Source organism: Humulus lupulus, chromosome 5 (genome assembly GCF_963169125.1).
Source record: "Humulus lupulus chromosome 5, drHumLupu1.1, whole genome shotgun sequence".
Classification (NCBI taxonomy): domain Eukaryota; kingdom Viridiplantae; phylum Streptophyta; class Magnoliopsida; order Rosales; family Cannabaceae; genus Humulus; species Humulus lupulus.
In genome coordinates this window covers 171,467,307-171,481,376 of record NC_084797.1, presented here as the reverse complement: position 1 = coordinate 171,481,376, position 14,070 = coordinate 171,467,307, and the positions used below count along the sequence as shown (strand labels likewise).

The 14,070-nt window shown below is 30.6% G+C and overlaps 1 protein-coding gene and 1 long non-coding RNA gene across 2 annotated transcripts; both read left to right on the top strand.

The window, feature by feature from the left end:
• The first annotated feature begins 524 nt into the window (after nucleotides 1-524).
• On the top strand, nucleotides 525-3,169 carry LOC133779688 (phospholipid-transporting ATPase 2-like). Its single transcript, XM_062219619.1, has 8 exons — nucleotides 525-551; nucleotides 982-1,069; nucleotides 1,228-1,358; nucleotides 1,913-2,066; nucleotides 2,168-2,285; nucleotides 2,421-2,594; nucleotides 2,734-2,785; nucleotides 3,023-3,169. Exons 1-8 carry the CDS (start codon nucleotides 525-527, stop codon nucleotides 3,152-3,154), a joined length of 876 nt encoding a protein of 291 aa, XP_062075603.1. The 3' UTR covers nucleotides 3,155-3,169.
• Nucleotides 3,170-6,204: 3,035 nt separating this feature from the next.
• LOC133833834 (uncharacterized) lies at nucleotides 6,205-7,614 on the top strand. Its single transcript, XR_009893160.1, has 5 exons — nucleotides 6,205-6,343; nucleotides 6,834-6,998; nucleotides 7,081-7,152; nucleotides 7,282-7,353; nucleotides 7,441-7,614. It is a non-coding gene; the product is annotated as an uncharacterized LOC133833834 (long non-coding RNA).
• The last annotated feature ends 6,456 nt before the right edge of the window (nucleotides 7,615-14,070 follow it).

Here is a 14,070-nt window from a genome sequence, read left to right as displayed (position 1 = left end):
TGTAATGAAGAAGCAGAGCAAAGGAGAATCGATTATATTATCTGAAATGAGATTGACACTTGGCCTTAATGTCTCTAGTTGTTTCAGATAATTACCTTGCTCCAAATACTTTATTAACTTTTTCACTTGATTGATTTTTTTTTTTGGTGTCTTTTTTTTCATTCATAATTTTAGTTCTTTCTGCAATTCCCTTTATGTAATTGGAAAAATAACAAAAAAGTATTGGGTTGTGACAATTGGGGCTAAAGATTGACTTGTGTGGCTTAAATAAAGAGGTGACTTTAACTTGCTATGGTGTGTTCTACCTGGCTCTATTTCTTAATTTAATGGTTTGAGTTTGTTGCCTTCCATAGCTTTGTAAGGGATATGTTTCTTCCCTCTCTTTAATATTATCAATTTTCATTAAATATTATTTGCTTTATGTTATGCTTTCTGACCTGACAGAGCCAAAAGGACAGCTTCTATTAATTAATGGCAAAATAGAAGATGAAGTCGGCAAAAGTTTAGAGAGAGTTTTACTTACAATGAGGATTACAACTTCAGAACCTAAGGTATTTTATATAGCTCCTAGTTGTGAGAAATCAACTTTAGATTATCTTTGCCATTATTAACATTCTAGGCTGTATCAAAATGTTGAAAAAAGTTCATTGTTATACTTATATCAGACAATTTAAGTTTCTTTCAAGCTCAATCTGTTGTGTGTTAATAAGTATAATTTCATTTTTCTAGTCAAAGTTTGTAAAAAACTATATCAGGATTGAAGGCAATTTTCTCAATTGAATCGAAAGGTAGGTTTTGAATTGGATTGAGGTGTAAGTTGAATAACATTTAAAATATCATAAAATTATGAAGAAAAAAAATAAGAATTTAATAAGCATAGATTCATAAGAATTGAAACATAACCTTAGTTCGTAAAATGGCACATAATACGAAAGCATTAAAAAAGGATGGTTTAAATACTTTTTATTTTCCATGTCTCAGATTGAAATGGTTTCAACATGTAGGCTTCTTCAAAAGTTTTTCCAAACCATGGATCTAGTTGTTTTTAATTGCTGTGAAGGACGTGGGAGTATTTGATAAGGTTATGTACACTATATGTGTACATGTTTGTTGTAGATATTGGGATGTTTTTGTGAAGAAGCTATTGAATTTTTCTCTCTACTTTTTGTTTTTTGTTTGTATCTTAATGAGCTTGTTTGTCTTCTTATTTTTTCACTTTTCAACAAGATGTGGCATTTGTTGTTGATGGTTGGGCTCTTGAAATTGCACTTAAGCATTATCGAACAACTTTTACTAAATTAGCAATATTGTCAAGGACTGCTATATGTTGTCGGGTAACACCATCACAGAAAGCACAGGTAATCCTTATCAGTACCGGCTATATGTTATCACTGGACCTGTGATTAAATACATGGTACATTTTAAAATTTAAATTAATATGACCAGGATCTGGTAGACATTAGCTATGTGTTGACATCCCCTTGGGGAAACTATAATATTTCTCTATATAAAACGTATGAAACTGGTATGCTGTATAGTTAGATTTCCTATCTTTTGAATGGGGATTGGAGTTCATGGACATGATTTGAAGCTAGAAAAGATATAAGATGTTTTTCTAAAAAACTATGTTTTCTGGAGTTAAAAGTTTTTGCTGGGGAGCACTTGGAGTCATGAAATTGATTGTTGATGATTTAGCAGATTAACCCTCCTGTTATCTAGTATAGTTAACTGGTCTTAATACATCTTAATTGAAATTATCTCTGATACATCTACTAAAACAAAGTTAGTCATATTATTTTTTAGTTATTTTTTTGTTGTCCTTGTTTTCCAAATTTAAAGGCTCTTACTCTACGTGTGATGTCATAAAATGTTGAATACATAAGTACATATTGCGTTTAACTCTATTTTGCAGCTTGTGGAGATTTTAAAATCATGTGATTATAGAACATTGGCCATTGGGGATGGAGGGAATGATGTAAGAATGATACAACAAGCTGACATTGGAGTTGGAATCAGTGGGAGAGAGGGGCTGCAGGTAGCAAGAGCAGCTAATTATAGTATTGGGAGTAAGTTGCTGATACCTAAACCCCTCCTCTCACTTTTTGGAAACTTGACAGAACGAACAGGGTAGAGTGATTTGTTTTGGTATTATTGTATTGTTTTGCAGAGTTTAGGTTTCTGAAAAGATTAATACTTGTCCATGGACGTTACTCATACAATCGTACAACATTTCTATCCCAGTATTCATTTTACAAGTCTCTGGTGGTTTGTTTCATCCAGATCTTGTGAGTTCTCCTGGACAATGCCATTTATTTTCAACTTTTATATCTTTTATAATTGACATGTAAACATTATTCCTTCTGATCTTGTATATTATTCTTTTTTAAATGTCTGGTGTACTAACTTTGGCATGTTTTCAGCTTCTCTTTTGTTTCAGGTGTCTCAGGGACTAGTCTTTTTAATTATGTTAGCTTGATGGCTTATAATGTTTTCTACACTAGTGTTCCTATTCTAGTCAGTGTCCTGGACAAAGATCTTAGTGAAGAAACAGTGATGCAGCATCCACAAATTTTGTTTTATTGTCAAGCGGGAAGGTTCTTTATAGGATAATTCACCTCACATTTGATTTTTAATGTTTATTTGAGATATTTTTCCCATCAGAATTGCCAATGGGAATTTACTGTCTAACCTAAAATGCTAATTTTCACTTTGTTTTTTTATTCTTGGGAACAGACTTCTGAATCCTAGCACATTCGCTGGATGGTTTGGAAGATCTCTTTTTCATGTGAGTTGTGTTTTTTAAAATAGTCGAACTCCTAAACAACTATTTTTGCTTCTTTTGTTCTTTTATATTCAGGCCTGCTGAATTATTTAGTTTTAAGCACTTTGACAAAACTTGAACTTAAATTTAGATGTTACTTAGAGAACCATTACATTGACCAAAACTTTGGTTGCTCAAAATATAGAGATGGTTGTTGTTTTTTATCCACTGATACTGATTCCTGGCTTGATTGATGTCCAGGCAATTGTTGTATTTGTAATCAGCATACATGCCTACGCTTATGAAAAAAGTGAAATGGAGGAGATCTCATTGGTTGTTCTCTCTGGATGTATTTGGTTGCTGGCTTTTGTTATGATATTAGAAACAAAGTAAGTTTCTTTCTATTAAGCATGCTTTGTTGATTCAAATTTGACTCTTTGTAAAGCCTTCTTGCTGCTTAATCTAACAAACACTGAAATGGTATTCTTACAACATTCAAATATTCTTTTTAGAATGCCCTGACTTGAAAGCTGCTTAGAACTACAGAGGAAAATTCGTATAATTCGGTGTTATTTTATTTATCCTTATAGCTTACATATCAGGACATTTTGGTCTTATATTTGCATGAAAATTGGAAACCCCAGATAGTCTTCTCAGAGGCGATCCATCCTACTATGGAGAATGGCTTCGGTACTCCATTTCATATATGCTTCAAATTTTGAGGTTACGACCAATAATATGGAGTCGATGATAGAGACCCAGGCCTAGTTTCATAATATTTAGCTATTTGACTTGCAAAAGATAATTAATAAAATTTCATTTAATCTCTTCCTTGATGCAACATCTGATCGTTGGTAACCTGAAAATTTTATTATAGAGAAGTCAAAGTCAAGGCCATTGTTGGCATTGCAGTTTTATATACTAATAGAAACTATTTTTACTTTTTTTTTATTACAGCTCATAGTTGCAGCAGGGATGGGTCCGACTCTTGCTATAAAGTTCTTCCGGTACACGTACAGACCAAGTAAAATCAATACGCTTCAGCAGGTTGAACGTTTGGGTGGACCTATTCTGTCACTGGGCAACATTGAGCCCCAAGCAAGATAAATAGAGAAATATGTTACTCCTTTGTCCATAACTTAACCCAAGAACAGAAATCCAGTTTATGAACCCCTATTATCAGATTCACCGAATGCTACTCGAAGATCTTTCGGAGCCATTCAACCTTTTGATTTTTTTCAGTCACAGTCCCGATTGTCCTCTTCCAACTACTCAAGAAATTGCAAGGGCAACTGAGCTACAAAATAACAGATATTAGATGCAAAAATTGAACCTTACCATCATTTTTCTTCTAGTGTAGATTAGCATTGTATTTGTATGTAACAACAACACATAGGATTAGTGGAGTTCTTATTAAAGGAACTCTACATAATTAAATAATTTCTTTTCTTGGTCTGGAAAAAATAAATTATTCATAATTTTATGCATTTGTATGAAGAAGAATTTACTTGCAAGAAAGTTTTTGGGTTAGTTGAGGTGGGTTTTCATTTTGGTCCTCTCTTCGAGATCATTAAATTTTTGTACTTTTTAATAAGCTTTAACAGCCAGCAAGGTAAGTATAACTTATGGCGTGTTTGGTAAGATTAGACAATTTTGATCCAATTGGAAAAGAGTCTATCTTTGTGACGGTGGAGGCAATGGTGCTTCGTAAGACTACTACTTGATGTATTATATGTTTTTGTTTTTATGAAATTTTCAAGTCTGCTGCATTTTATACACATTTTCTTGACTCATCAATGGTTCTCATCTCTTTATGATAGTGAATTGGCATAAGTTCCTAGCTTTCTTCCTCTTTAAATGAGGTACACATTTGGATTTTTATCCTGATAGATTTTGTTGTTACAAACCTTAAGATTGACTGCTTTATATTAACTTCATTGTTATATTAACTGGTTTGTTTACATGCAGGAGTCTTCCATTTTAAATGAGCACATGGTTGTGCTGTTGCCTGGAGTTGTTTATGCTCTTTCTGCTGGTTATAAGGTATTTGGTGATCTATCCTAGCACTAGCAGGCTATAAATTTATACATCCAGTTATCACTACAAAACTAAAACTAGATAATTGTTGTTGTAGACGGAAGAAGTTGAGCAGGACTCGATGCACGGACTTTTTGAATGCTCCATTGATGTACTTGCGAATATTGATCAGGTTTCCTCTGTTAAGGTACTGGGGTTTTGTATCATTTCGTTCAATTTTCTGTTTTGCTTTTCTTTGTGCTTTTTTTTTTCTTGTTTATATTAGAAATTATATCTTTTTTCCTCATTAGATGAATGTTACATGTATGTATATATGCATTGCTGATTTGGGCCATCTCAAATTCCATGGATATGTAGAAGAAGATAATTGTGATCATATAGTCTAGTAAAGTAGGCCACCCTGTATGCACCAGTTTTTTCTGGCTGCATACTTGATATTTCTTTCTGTATGTAATGAATTAGATGCTAATTTTTTTTAGCAACAATTATCTGGTGGGTTATAGTAGCAATATCAATTTTTAACTTCAGAATGTTTGATTAAATAAGGTATTTTAAACAATCACGAGAAATTCAAGGCAAATTGGTACTTTGTGTATATTTTTTTTACCAAATATGTATTATATTAACTTGATGTGGACCTAGTCTTGATGTGTGTCATATACTCCCAAGGATCTCTTTGGCACTACACTACAGATATATAATACTAGAAGAACTATATATTATTTATATTAGAGGATCTCTTTGGCACTACACTTCAGGCCTGCAATGACACTAATCATTTATATTATCATGGTTTTTATTCCAATCAGTATATTGTGCTCTGCATTTTGTATAATAAAAATAATTTTTATACATTTTTTATCTATAAAAGTAATGCATGATAAGAACCATGATAAGTTTTAGTTAATTTAACCATGTATATTTTAAGAATCATTTCATAGTAATATCATAGAACTTAGATAATTCAGCCTTCTTTTGGATAGTCCAACCTCTCATTATCGCTTCTTAAGTAAGATTTTTTATTTTTGGTTTCTGTACAGTTTGCTCCAAGTTTGGCTTACCACAATCCCAGGTTTGTTTTACGTCTTTGAATATTATTCAATTTTTATAAAAATATTTACTTATAATAGTATGGTAGGACCTGTAGTCATTTGAGATTATTTTACATCTCTAAAGATGGTTTTTCTTCTTCTTTTCTTTTCAATTAAAGCTTCAGCTAAAGTGCACATTTTTTTTCTATATGAGGTATTATAATATGAACTCAATCCAATTTTTTTCATATTATTTTCAATATATATAGTTTGTTATGGTTGGCATTCTTATTCATTGCTCACTTTGTTTTGACAGGATTTATGTACACTGAAAATCTGAGACTGGAATTGTTTAGAATTCTATATTTCTGAAAGAAGCTCTTGATTCCCAATTATGATTTTAGATGATGATGATGTGGCACAGCAGCAAAGAAACCCTCTGTTTTGGAAGACTGACTGGAGTTTCATTAAATGCCCAGTTTCCACAAGTTTTATGCTCTACTAAATTCTTTAGGTGTGTTTAATTACTATTTACAGTTTGGGTTCACATTGGTAAATCACTGCTTATGTGTTTTCCTATATGTATTTTTCTCTCTAATGATCAGGAAACTATAAATTATCTAATATGAGGGTCTTGTAACATTTTCTTGGAATACTTTATAAGATATCCAAATTATGCAAGATCTGTTAATTGTTGTGGATTATAAAATGTGTTATATGTGCATATATAGCCTTATACTTTATAGCTTTTATGGCTTTCATCATTACACATAAAAAAAAAAGCATATAATATAATACATATCATTGTACTGTCTTCTTTTTGAGAAATACAATACATTTTTTCACTGTATTATGATTTTGAAAGTTTGAATTCCATGTCCACATGCTGCATTATGATTTTTATCTTCACTGTCTTTCTTATTTTGTTACCAATTTCCTTTTCTTCTGTGTATGTTTTTTTGCTTCAAAAATAATAAAAAAAATTGTTCACTTTGTTTTGACAGGCCTTTTGTGTACTGAGAATCTAAGAGTGGAGTCATATGTGCATAGATTGTTCCAAAGAAATTATTCAGCAAATGGTGTGGCGTGCATAAGATACTTGAATCAATTTTTATCATACACTGATTTATACCATCAACGATCGCGAATCTGACTTCCCTATTAGACTTGTGAGTACTATATTTAATAATCATTTTCATATTTATATGCACGTTTTTAATGCTAACAATCTTTAGTGTCAATTATCTGTAGGCGGTTAAGTGAAATATCTAATGTAAGTTCTTCTCTTGCATTTATCAAGGATATGAAGTCTCTAAGTACCTTGTAAGTAACATGGTTTCAACACATTATTACACCCTTTCTAATAAATCATTCAAATTCAAACATATCTTTTTTCTTCTGTGTTGTTCTGCTTTGAGATATAATCTAACAACTATTAAAAAAAACATGCAGAGTACTTAGGAACAACAATATCACTGGTACAATTCCATCGAATAACGGAGAGCTCCAACAGTTACAAAAACTGTAAGTTAATTAAGAAACTCAAAACTACCCTACTTGCACTATAAACTTTTCATGTTCACTCATGAAGTTGCACTTTTTTTTTTACAGAGATTTGAGCTTTAACAAGTTAAATGGACAGATTCCAGACTCTCTTTTCAACATTAGCTCACTCTCTTATCTGTAATACATCTTTAGTTTTCTCTCTTGGGTTAACATGCTTGTAACATTTGGTTAACTCTTTCTGTCTAAAAAAAAACTCTCATTTTTTTTGGCAGTAACTTGGTTGGCAACAACTTTATAATGAATGGCTTAAACAACAGGTAATTTTCCTTAGTATTTTAGAATAGCTTCCTTCATTTTTTCTCTTATTTGTCCTGCACTTAATAAATATGTTTCAAGTATCTTTCTGTCCAAATAAGAAAAGAAGAAGAAAGAAAAAAAATCTACTATTCTTAAAGATTATAAAAATCTGAAATCATCAATTGCTGAAGTCTATCTATTGGAAATGTTTACTTTTAAATGGAAGTTAATTTTATCGAGTGAGTTTAGTTTATGATATCATTGTCATTTTAACTTATTTTCTTATTTTATTTATTGCCTGACAAAATTTTGGTATCTTTCTACCTTTCAAGTTAAACTTAGGTATTTAAGTGAAAATTCTGAAGAAAAAAAAAAAAAGAAATGGCCTGGAGAGTTTAAGTTTAAGCTAGTCTCTAGACCTTGCTGCCACATGGGGTTTTTGTTTGTGGTTGGCTATAATGGCTCCACCTCTATCATTCTCTGTCATGTAAGCTTCTCTTGTTTTCCTCACTTCCTTTTTATGTCTATTCTTGACCGTTTCTCTTAAACTTTTCATGAAACTTTAGGAAATGCAAGGTTAGTTTATTGAGTATGTACAGTTTCTGAGCTTATTTTTAGAAGCTTGTTTGTCTTCTAGAGCTAGATAGTAGTTTAGGAAATAGAGATTTTGAGTCCATTCTTCTACTCATGATGTACTCTACTAAAAGTTATATATTATAAGATTTCAGGAGATTTTTTTACTCTCTTTTAATACCACATATTTGACTGCAATGTGTCTTTTGGACTAATAATAGATTTATGGTGCTATAAAATCTTGAGCTTCTTGCAGTATTATTTGAGGTCAGAGGGATGTAAATTTGGAAAAGTGTGTAAATATAACCACACTAGAGGAAAGACTTCTACAGCACCATTAGCACCAGTTCTAGAGTTTAACTTTGTTGGTCTTCCAATCTGAGTGGTATAACATCATTGTTCTGTCTATATTTTAACCTTTCAACATATAAAAGCTGCAATATTTGCTTGTGGTCATCTTATGTCCATATTACATGCGATATCCAAAACATCTGCCATTTCTGTCAAGGTCTGTTGCTATTTTCCGGGTAAGTTATTATTGTACCAGAAATTCTACTCATTTCCATGCTTATTTAAAGGGTAGCGATGATACTAAGTTTTGAAGATTGGGAGTCTATTCAAAGATTTTAGTTTGCATTTGACATTAGTTGCTTCTGCTTGCAAACTTTGGTTTTATTAATGTACTTTATCCTTTATATGACTTCAATCTGTTACTTTTTTGCTTGAATGATCCTTTTTTTTTAAGAAAAAATTATTTGGTGGTTGCTTTTTGATGGATGCGAAACTATGTGATAAGTTTGTCTAAAACAAGTAGGAGAACTATTAAGAAATAGCTTAAGAATCATGTTTCGGTGATGAAAATAGTAATCACCCTTTCCCTTGTCATATTTATTTTTATCATTTAAGTGATGTTTTTTTTCTTTTAAATATGTACTGGATACTTTTCTCCTAATGACTGTGAAACTGATTTATATTTCATGTGACACAGTGGGTTCTTCAATAGTAAATTTTTTTAACAACATTTAAGAATTTTGTTCATGTTATCTTTATGGTGGATGGCTCTTGAGAGCTCTCCACCACATATATAATTGAGATCTCTTACTTTCATTATTTATGGAAATCCCATGCTTTTTGTATAGAGAAGCAATGCTAATATATATGTTTTTGCCTTGCTTTTTAACCTGTTTATGCTTTAGCCAGCCATGGGTAATGTTTCATGAGCAATTTTTTCTTTAAATAATGCTTGTGTCATGTTGTTTATGGTATATCTTAGTTTCATGTTAGGGTGATTGGTGCAGGATAATTGGCCTTCTGTGATGTTTGCAATGGCAGGAGGGGTGGTACTTAGCCTTGGAAATCTCTCAACTCAGCATGCTTGGGCTTTTGTTGGCTTATCAGTCACAGTGGTGATCATTGCAAGCATAACAGTTGTTATAGGTCCTTTCTTTCATTCTCTCTCTCTCTCTCAAGCATAACAATTGTTTAAACTTTATATGCTTACAGGTGGAAACTAGCTTAAGTCTTATGTTCTTAATAATAAAAGGACTTTTTTTTTACAATGTGCAGGTATATTGAGATGATTTCTTTGGAGCAATTCTTGACAACATTTGTAGTTGAGGCCTTAAGAATGGAAGAATGTATTTCACTAATTTTTGTATACATTTCTTGTTTTGTATTTAGTGATAAAGGAATCTGAATTGGGCATAAATTATGTTGTAATATGATTTCTTAAGCCTAGACTAGTAGACTAAATATTGTAATTACATTTGAGTAATTAATAAAAATCTATTTATGTTACCTTATTTGGCTTCAACTTTCATATTTGTTTTCCTAGTTTTGTGTAAGTAAAAAAATATTATGTTTCTCTAAGCTAATATAACACATGTGTTATACTAAAGTGTAGTATAACACAAATAATGTGTTATACTAAAGTGTAGTATAACACAAAAAAAGTGCTATACTAAAGTGTAGTATAACAAAAATTTATAAGTATTGAAATGTGTTATATAATCGACTATAAATAACATAATTAAACACTTGTCTATTTATTAAAATAACACAGAAATTGTGTTATCGTTGACAGTATAATAACACATCTGTATAACAATGATAAAGTGTTATGTAAAGTACCCTGACCTATGATAACATAGTCGGTCTTAACACATCAAAAAGTGTTATGGTATGTTTTGATAACACATTTTTGGTGTTATTAAAAGCATTTTTTCTTGTAGAGATTAGTTCCTATCTTTGTAAGAAATATAACCTTGCTATTGATATGTCTAGGCATTTTCCTTAGGGGGACGAAAACAAAGCCGTCGCGAGGTGCTATTTACATCTCACGCTGTTATATTAATAATGGAGACCACGAGTTATGTTTTAGATATCAACCCTCTCCCACTCACTATTTTGAAATAAGTGTTTTTAACCTAATTAATTCCAAATTAATTATAGATTCTTTAAACTTTATGAACATAATTAAAATTGGAAAGAAAGCGAGTTTCTAGGTCCATATCCAATTTTAAATTACCAATTATGTTCATCTAAACTTTACTAAAAAACAATTTTAAAATAAAGTTGGTTTAAAGAAATTAAGTCATAAAGACTTAAAACCGGTGTGATATTTTACCAAGTTTTCAAATAATAAAACTAAGTAATTTATATGCAATTAGTTTCGCAAAACAATTCATATAAACATATAGGACAATCCTAATAATCATGTTTCTACCAATGAGATGCATGATAATGGCTATGTGAGGTTTTTATGTATGGCACAAAATGCATGAAGAGTTATCAATCACATGAAAACAATTATTGAAATAAATAAATAACCAATAAATGTTGAACCGGGTGCTTTTGAGTATTTCTAATTTTACAACATCTTTATAAAATTAAAATATAATAAAATAAAACCGCCTTGATCTCCATCGGGTTTCTTTACTTTACTTTCGGTAGGATATACGTCGTTGTTGCTCCAGAATAATAATAAGAAAACAATTTTCTAATTATCTTGATTAATTAAAACAAAACTTTTAAATAATCATTATTTTATTTTCCTTTTTAATTAAAACAAATTTTAATTAAAAAAAACTTAAATAAATTTAATTAAAATCTGTTATTTTTTTTAAAATTTAAATAATATTTTCAAAAAAGTTTGTTAGGATAACAAAATTATCTCATTATTTAAATATCAAATTTATAATAAATAGGATATTTAACATTTTAAAATTAAAAAAAATTCTAAACCAGCAAGACGGGGACACATGGCACCAAACAGTGCTGCCGGGACCCATTTGTACGGAACCGTATGGATCTGTACAGACCTGTCCGTACGGACGTCCGTACGACATCCCCAGCAGCGGCTCGGAAGGCGGCCTCGGAGGAACGATGGCTGAATTATGAATCCCGGGCTCCGTTTTGACTTTTGTGTGATCGGAATTACAATTTTATGGTGTCAAAAATCAAATAAAATTACATAAATCCTATGCCCCATAATGGCTTACACAATGATCTAATCATAAACAAATCCTAACCCAAAACACCATACAATTAACGATTCAACATTCTCATGCATTCAATCATATTAAGCCATCCATTCATTCATCAAAAATAAATAAATGCATAAAACTAAACCCACATAGATTCAATATATATATATGTGTGAAGATGGCTCTGGTACCATTTGTTGGTTTTTATAGATCAAATCAGACATTATACGCAGCAGAACAACAATCAAAATTGTTAATTTAACCCCACAAGATTTCTAGATCTACTTCTTCACATACATATATATATATTGAATCAAATATATGAATAGAAAATTACCTCAAGTCCTTCCTTGCTGCTATCTTTTTGTATGACAAAAATCCTTGAGATTCCACACCAGGATCTTCTAGAATGTTCTCAACACTCAAATAACGAGTGTGGGCTCGCTATACAAAATAATAGGCAAAATCTATTTATCAGATGTTCTCAACACGTGAGATCTGATAAAGTTTGGACCTAAGGTTGTGAAGAACAGTGACCTATGCTTGTATCACTGTTCTATTTCTCTCAGGCAGATTTCACGATATATTTTCTATCACTGAAAAGTATCACTCTGAAAAACTGATCTCCTATATTTAATATATCCAATATATTAAAAATAAAATAATAGTTATTTTAAATAACCTGAAAAGAACTAATTAGTTATCAGATTTTGTTTAAATAATAATATTTTAATCATATTACAATATCTCATTATTTATTTAATATTTAAATAACTAAAATTGTGGAACCAAGAAACTGCCATGAGCTTCTTATGCGTGTAGCATAGTGACTGTGCACTGTGCTACACGTGTACCACATGCCAAGGAAGGCATGTGATTTTTCCCAATTTGTATTATTATTTAAATACCAAAAATCCCAAAAAAATAAATTAATTCAAAATTAAATATATTTTTGTTAAATTAAATAATTAATTAATTCTCAATTAATTAATTACACATAATTATAGAATAATTATGTGTAATGCATAGAAAAATATTTTAGTCATTTTGCCCATTTTTTGTATTTACCTTTGTCAGTGTTTGTTTGAGCCATTTCGGGGACCAGGGACCTATAACATTAAGCTCTAATAAATTGAAACTAAATAATTAAACTCTTTAATTATAATAGTTAATTTATTAATTCTGATATTTCTCCACTATAAATTCAGAATTGCACTCTTTATGTTATAGATATACTTTTACATAAATCTTATTCTAAGTTGTCCATTGATATAACCATCTTACAATAGTTCAACCCTCTAATTAATTAGTTCATAAATTAGAATGGAAGATTTACCATTTTACCTTTCTAATTTACTTCTTATTTCTTAAGTACCATTAATTCACCAGTGAATAATTAATCTATAATCTAATTATAGATTTGAGCTCAAAATCATTAAGTTCTAGAATTAACCCTTAAGTGAACTAATATACGATCCGTTAGGAAAGATTAGATTCCGTATTGTTGATACATGTTCTCAGCCATCCATGATATTAAATCTCCAAAACAAAAGTCATTAGCCTCATTCTATGAAGAGACCTTAACAAATGAATCAAAAGATTTAATGAACATGAACAAGAGTTCATGAACACTCAGGATTTAGGTTGATCTATAAATGATCATCAGTTATGGTATGAATTACAATTCTTTATTATTAAATAGTTTTTGGATAAAGACTTTTATTCATATCAGTCCATGTCATATATAATCATATTATATAAAGCACATTTACCAAGATGTCTTACCACATCAATAATCTGAATCTAGATTATTTGTATCAACATGATACTCAGTAAACCGTACTTACAATCCCAATTAAAGAATTCCATAACTTCAATTTGTTGTTGTTGACTATTTTTATTCATTCATTTGATCTTAATTCTCTCGTACTAATACAAGATCACATCCTCAATAATGAATATAAATTTTTTATGATATTTACAAAAGTATTCAAACAATAATTTAACAATATAAATATAACAATAATAATAAACCATTGTATTTATTTATTCATCGAAATAATAATTGGCATAATTGGATATATATATATGTGTGTGTGGAATTAATAGATTAAATGTGTGACTACGTGGCATACATGAGTTATACAATAATATGAATATATGTGCATGTTTATGTGTATTAAATATGCATGTTGGCCCGTTTTTATTAATAAGGGCATATTTGTAATTTTGACTCGTTGAGGGCATAAATGTGATTATATGTGTTAAATGATCGAGACCACATTATTATGTGGATATATTTACAATATTTGGCTTGAGGCGATCCTAGCGAGTGGATTAGCGAAATAGTCACAATGGGGTTAAATGCCCGACTCGGGGT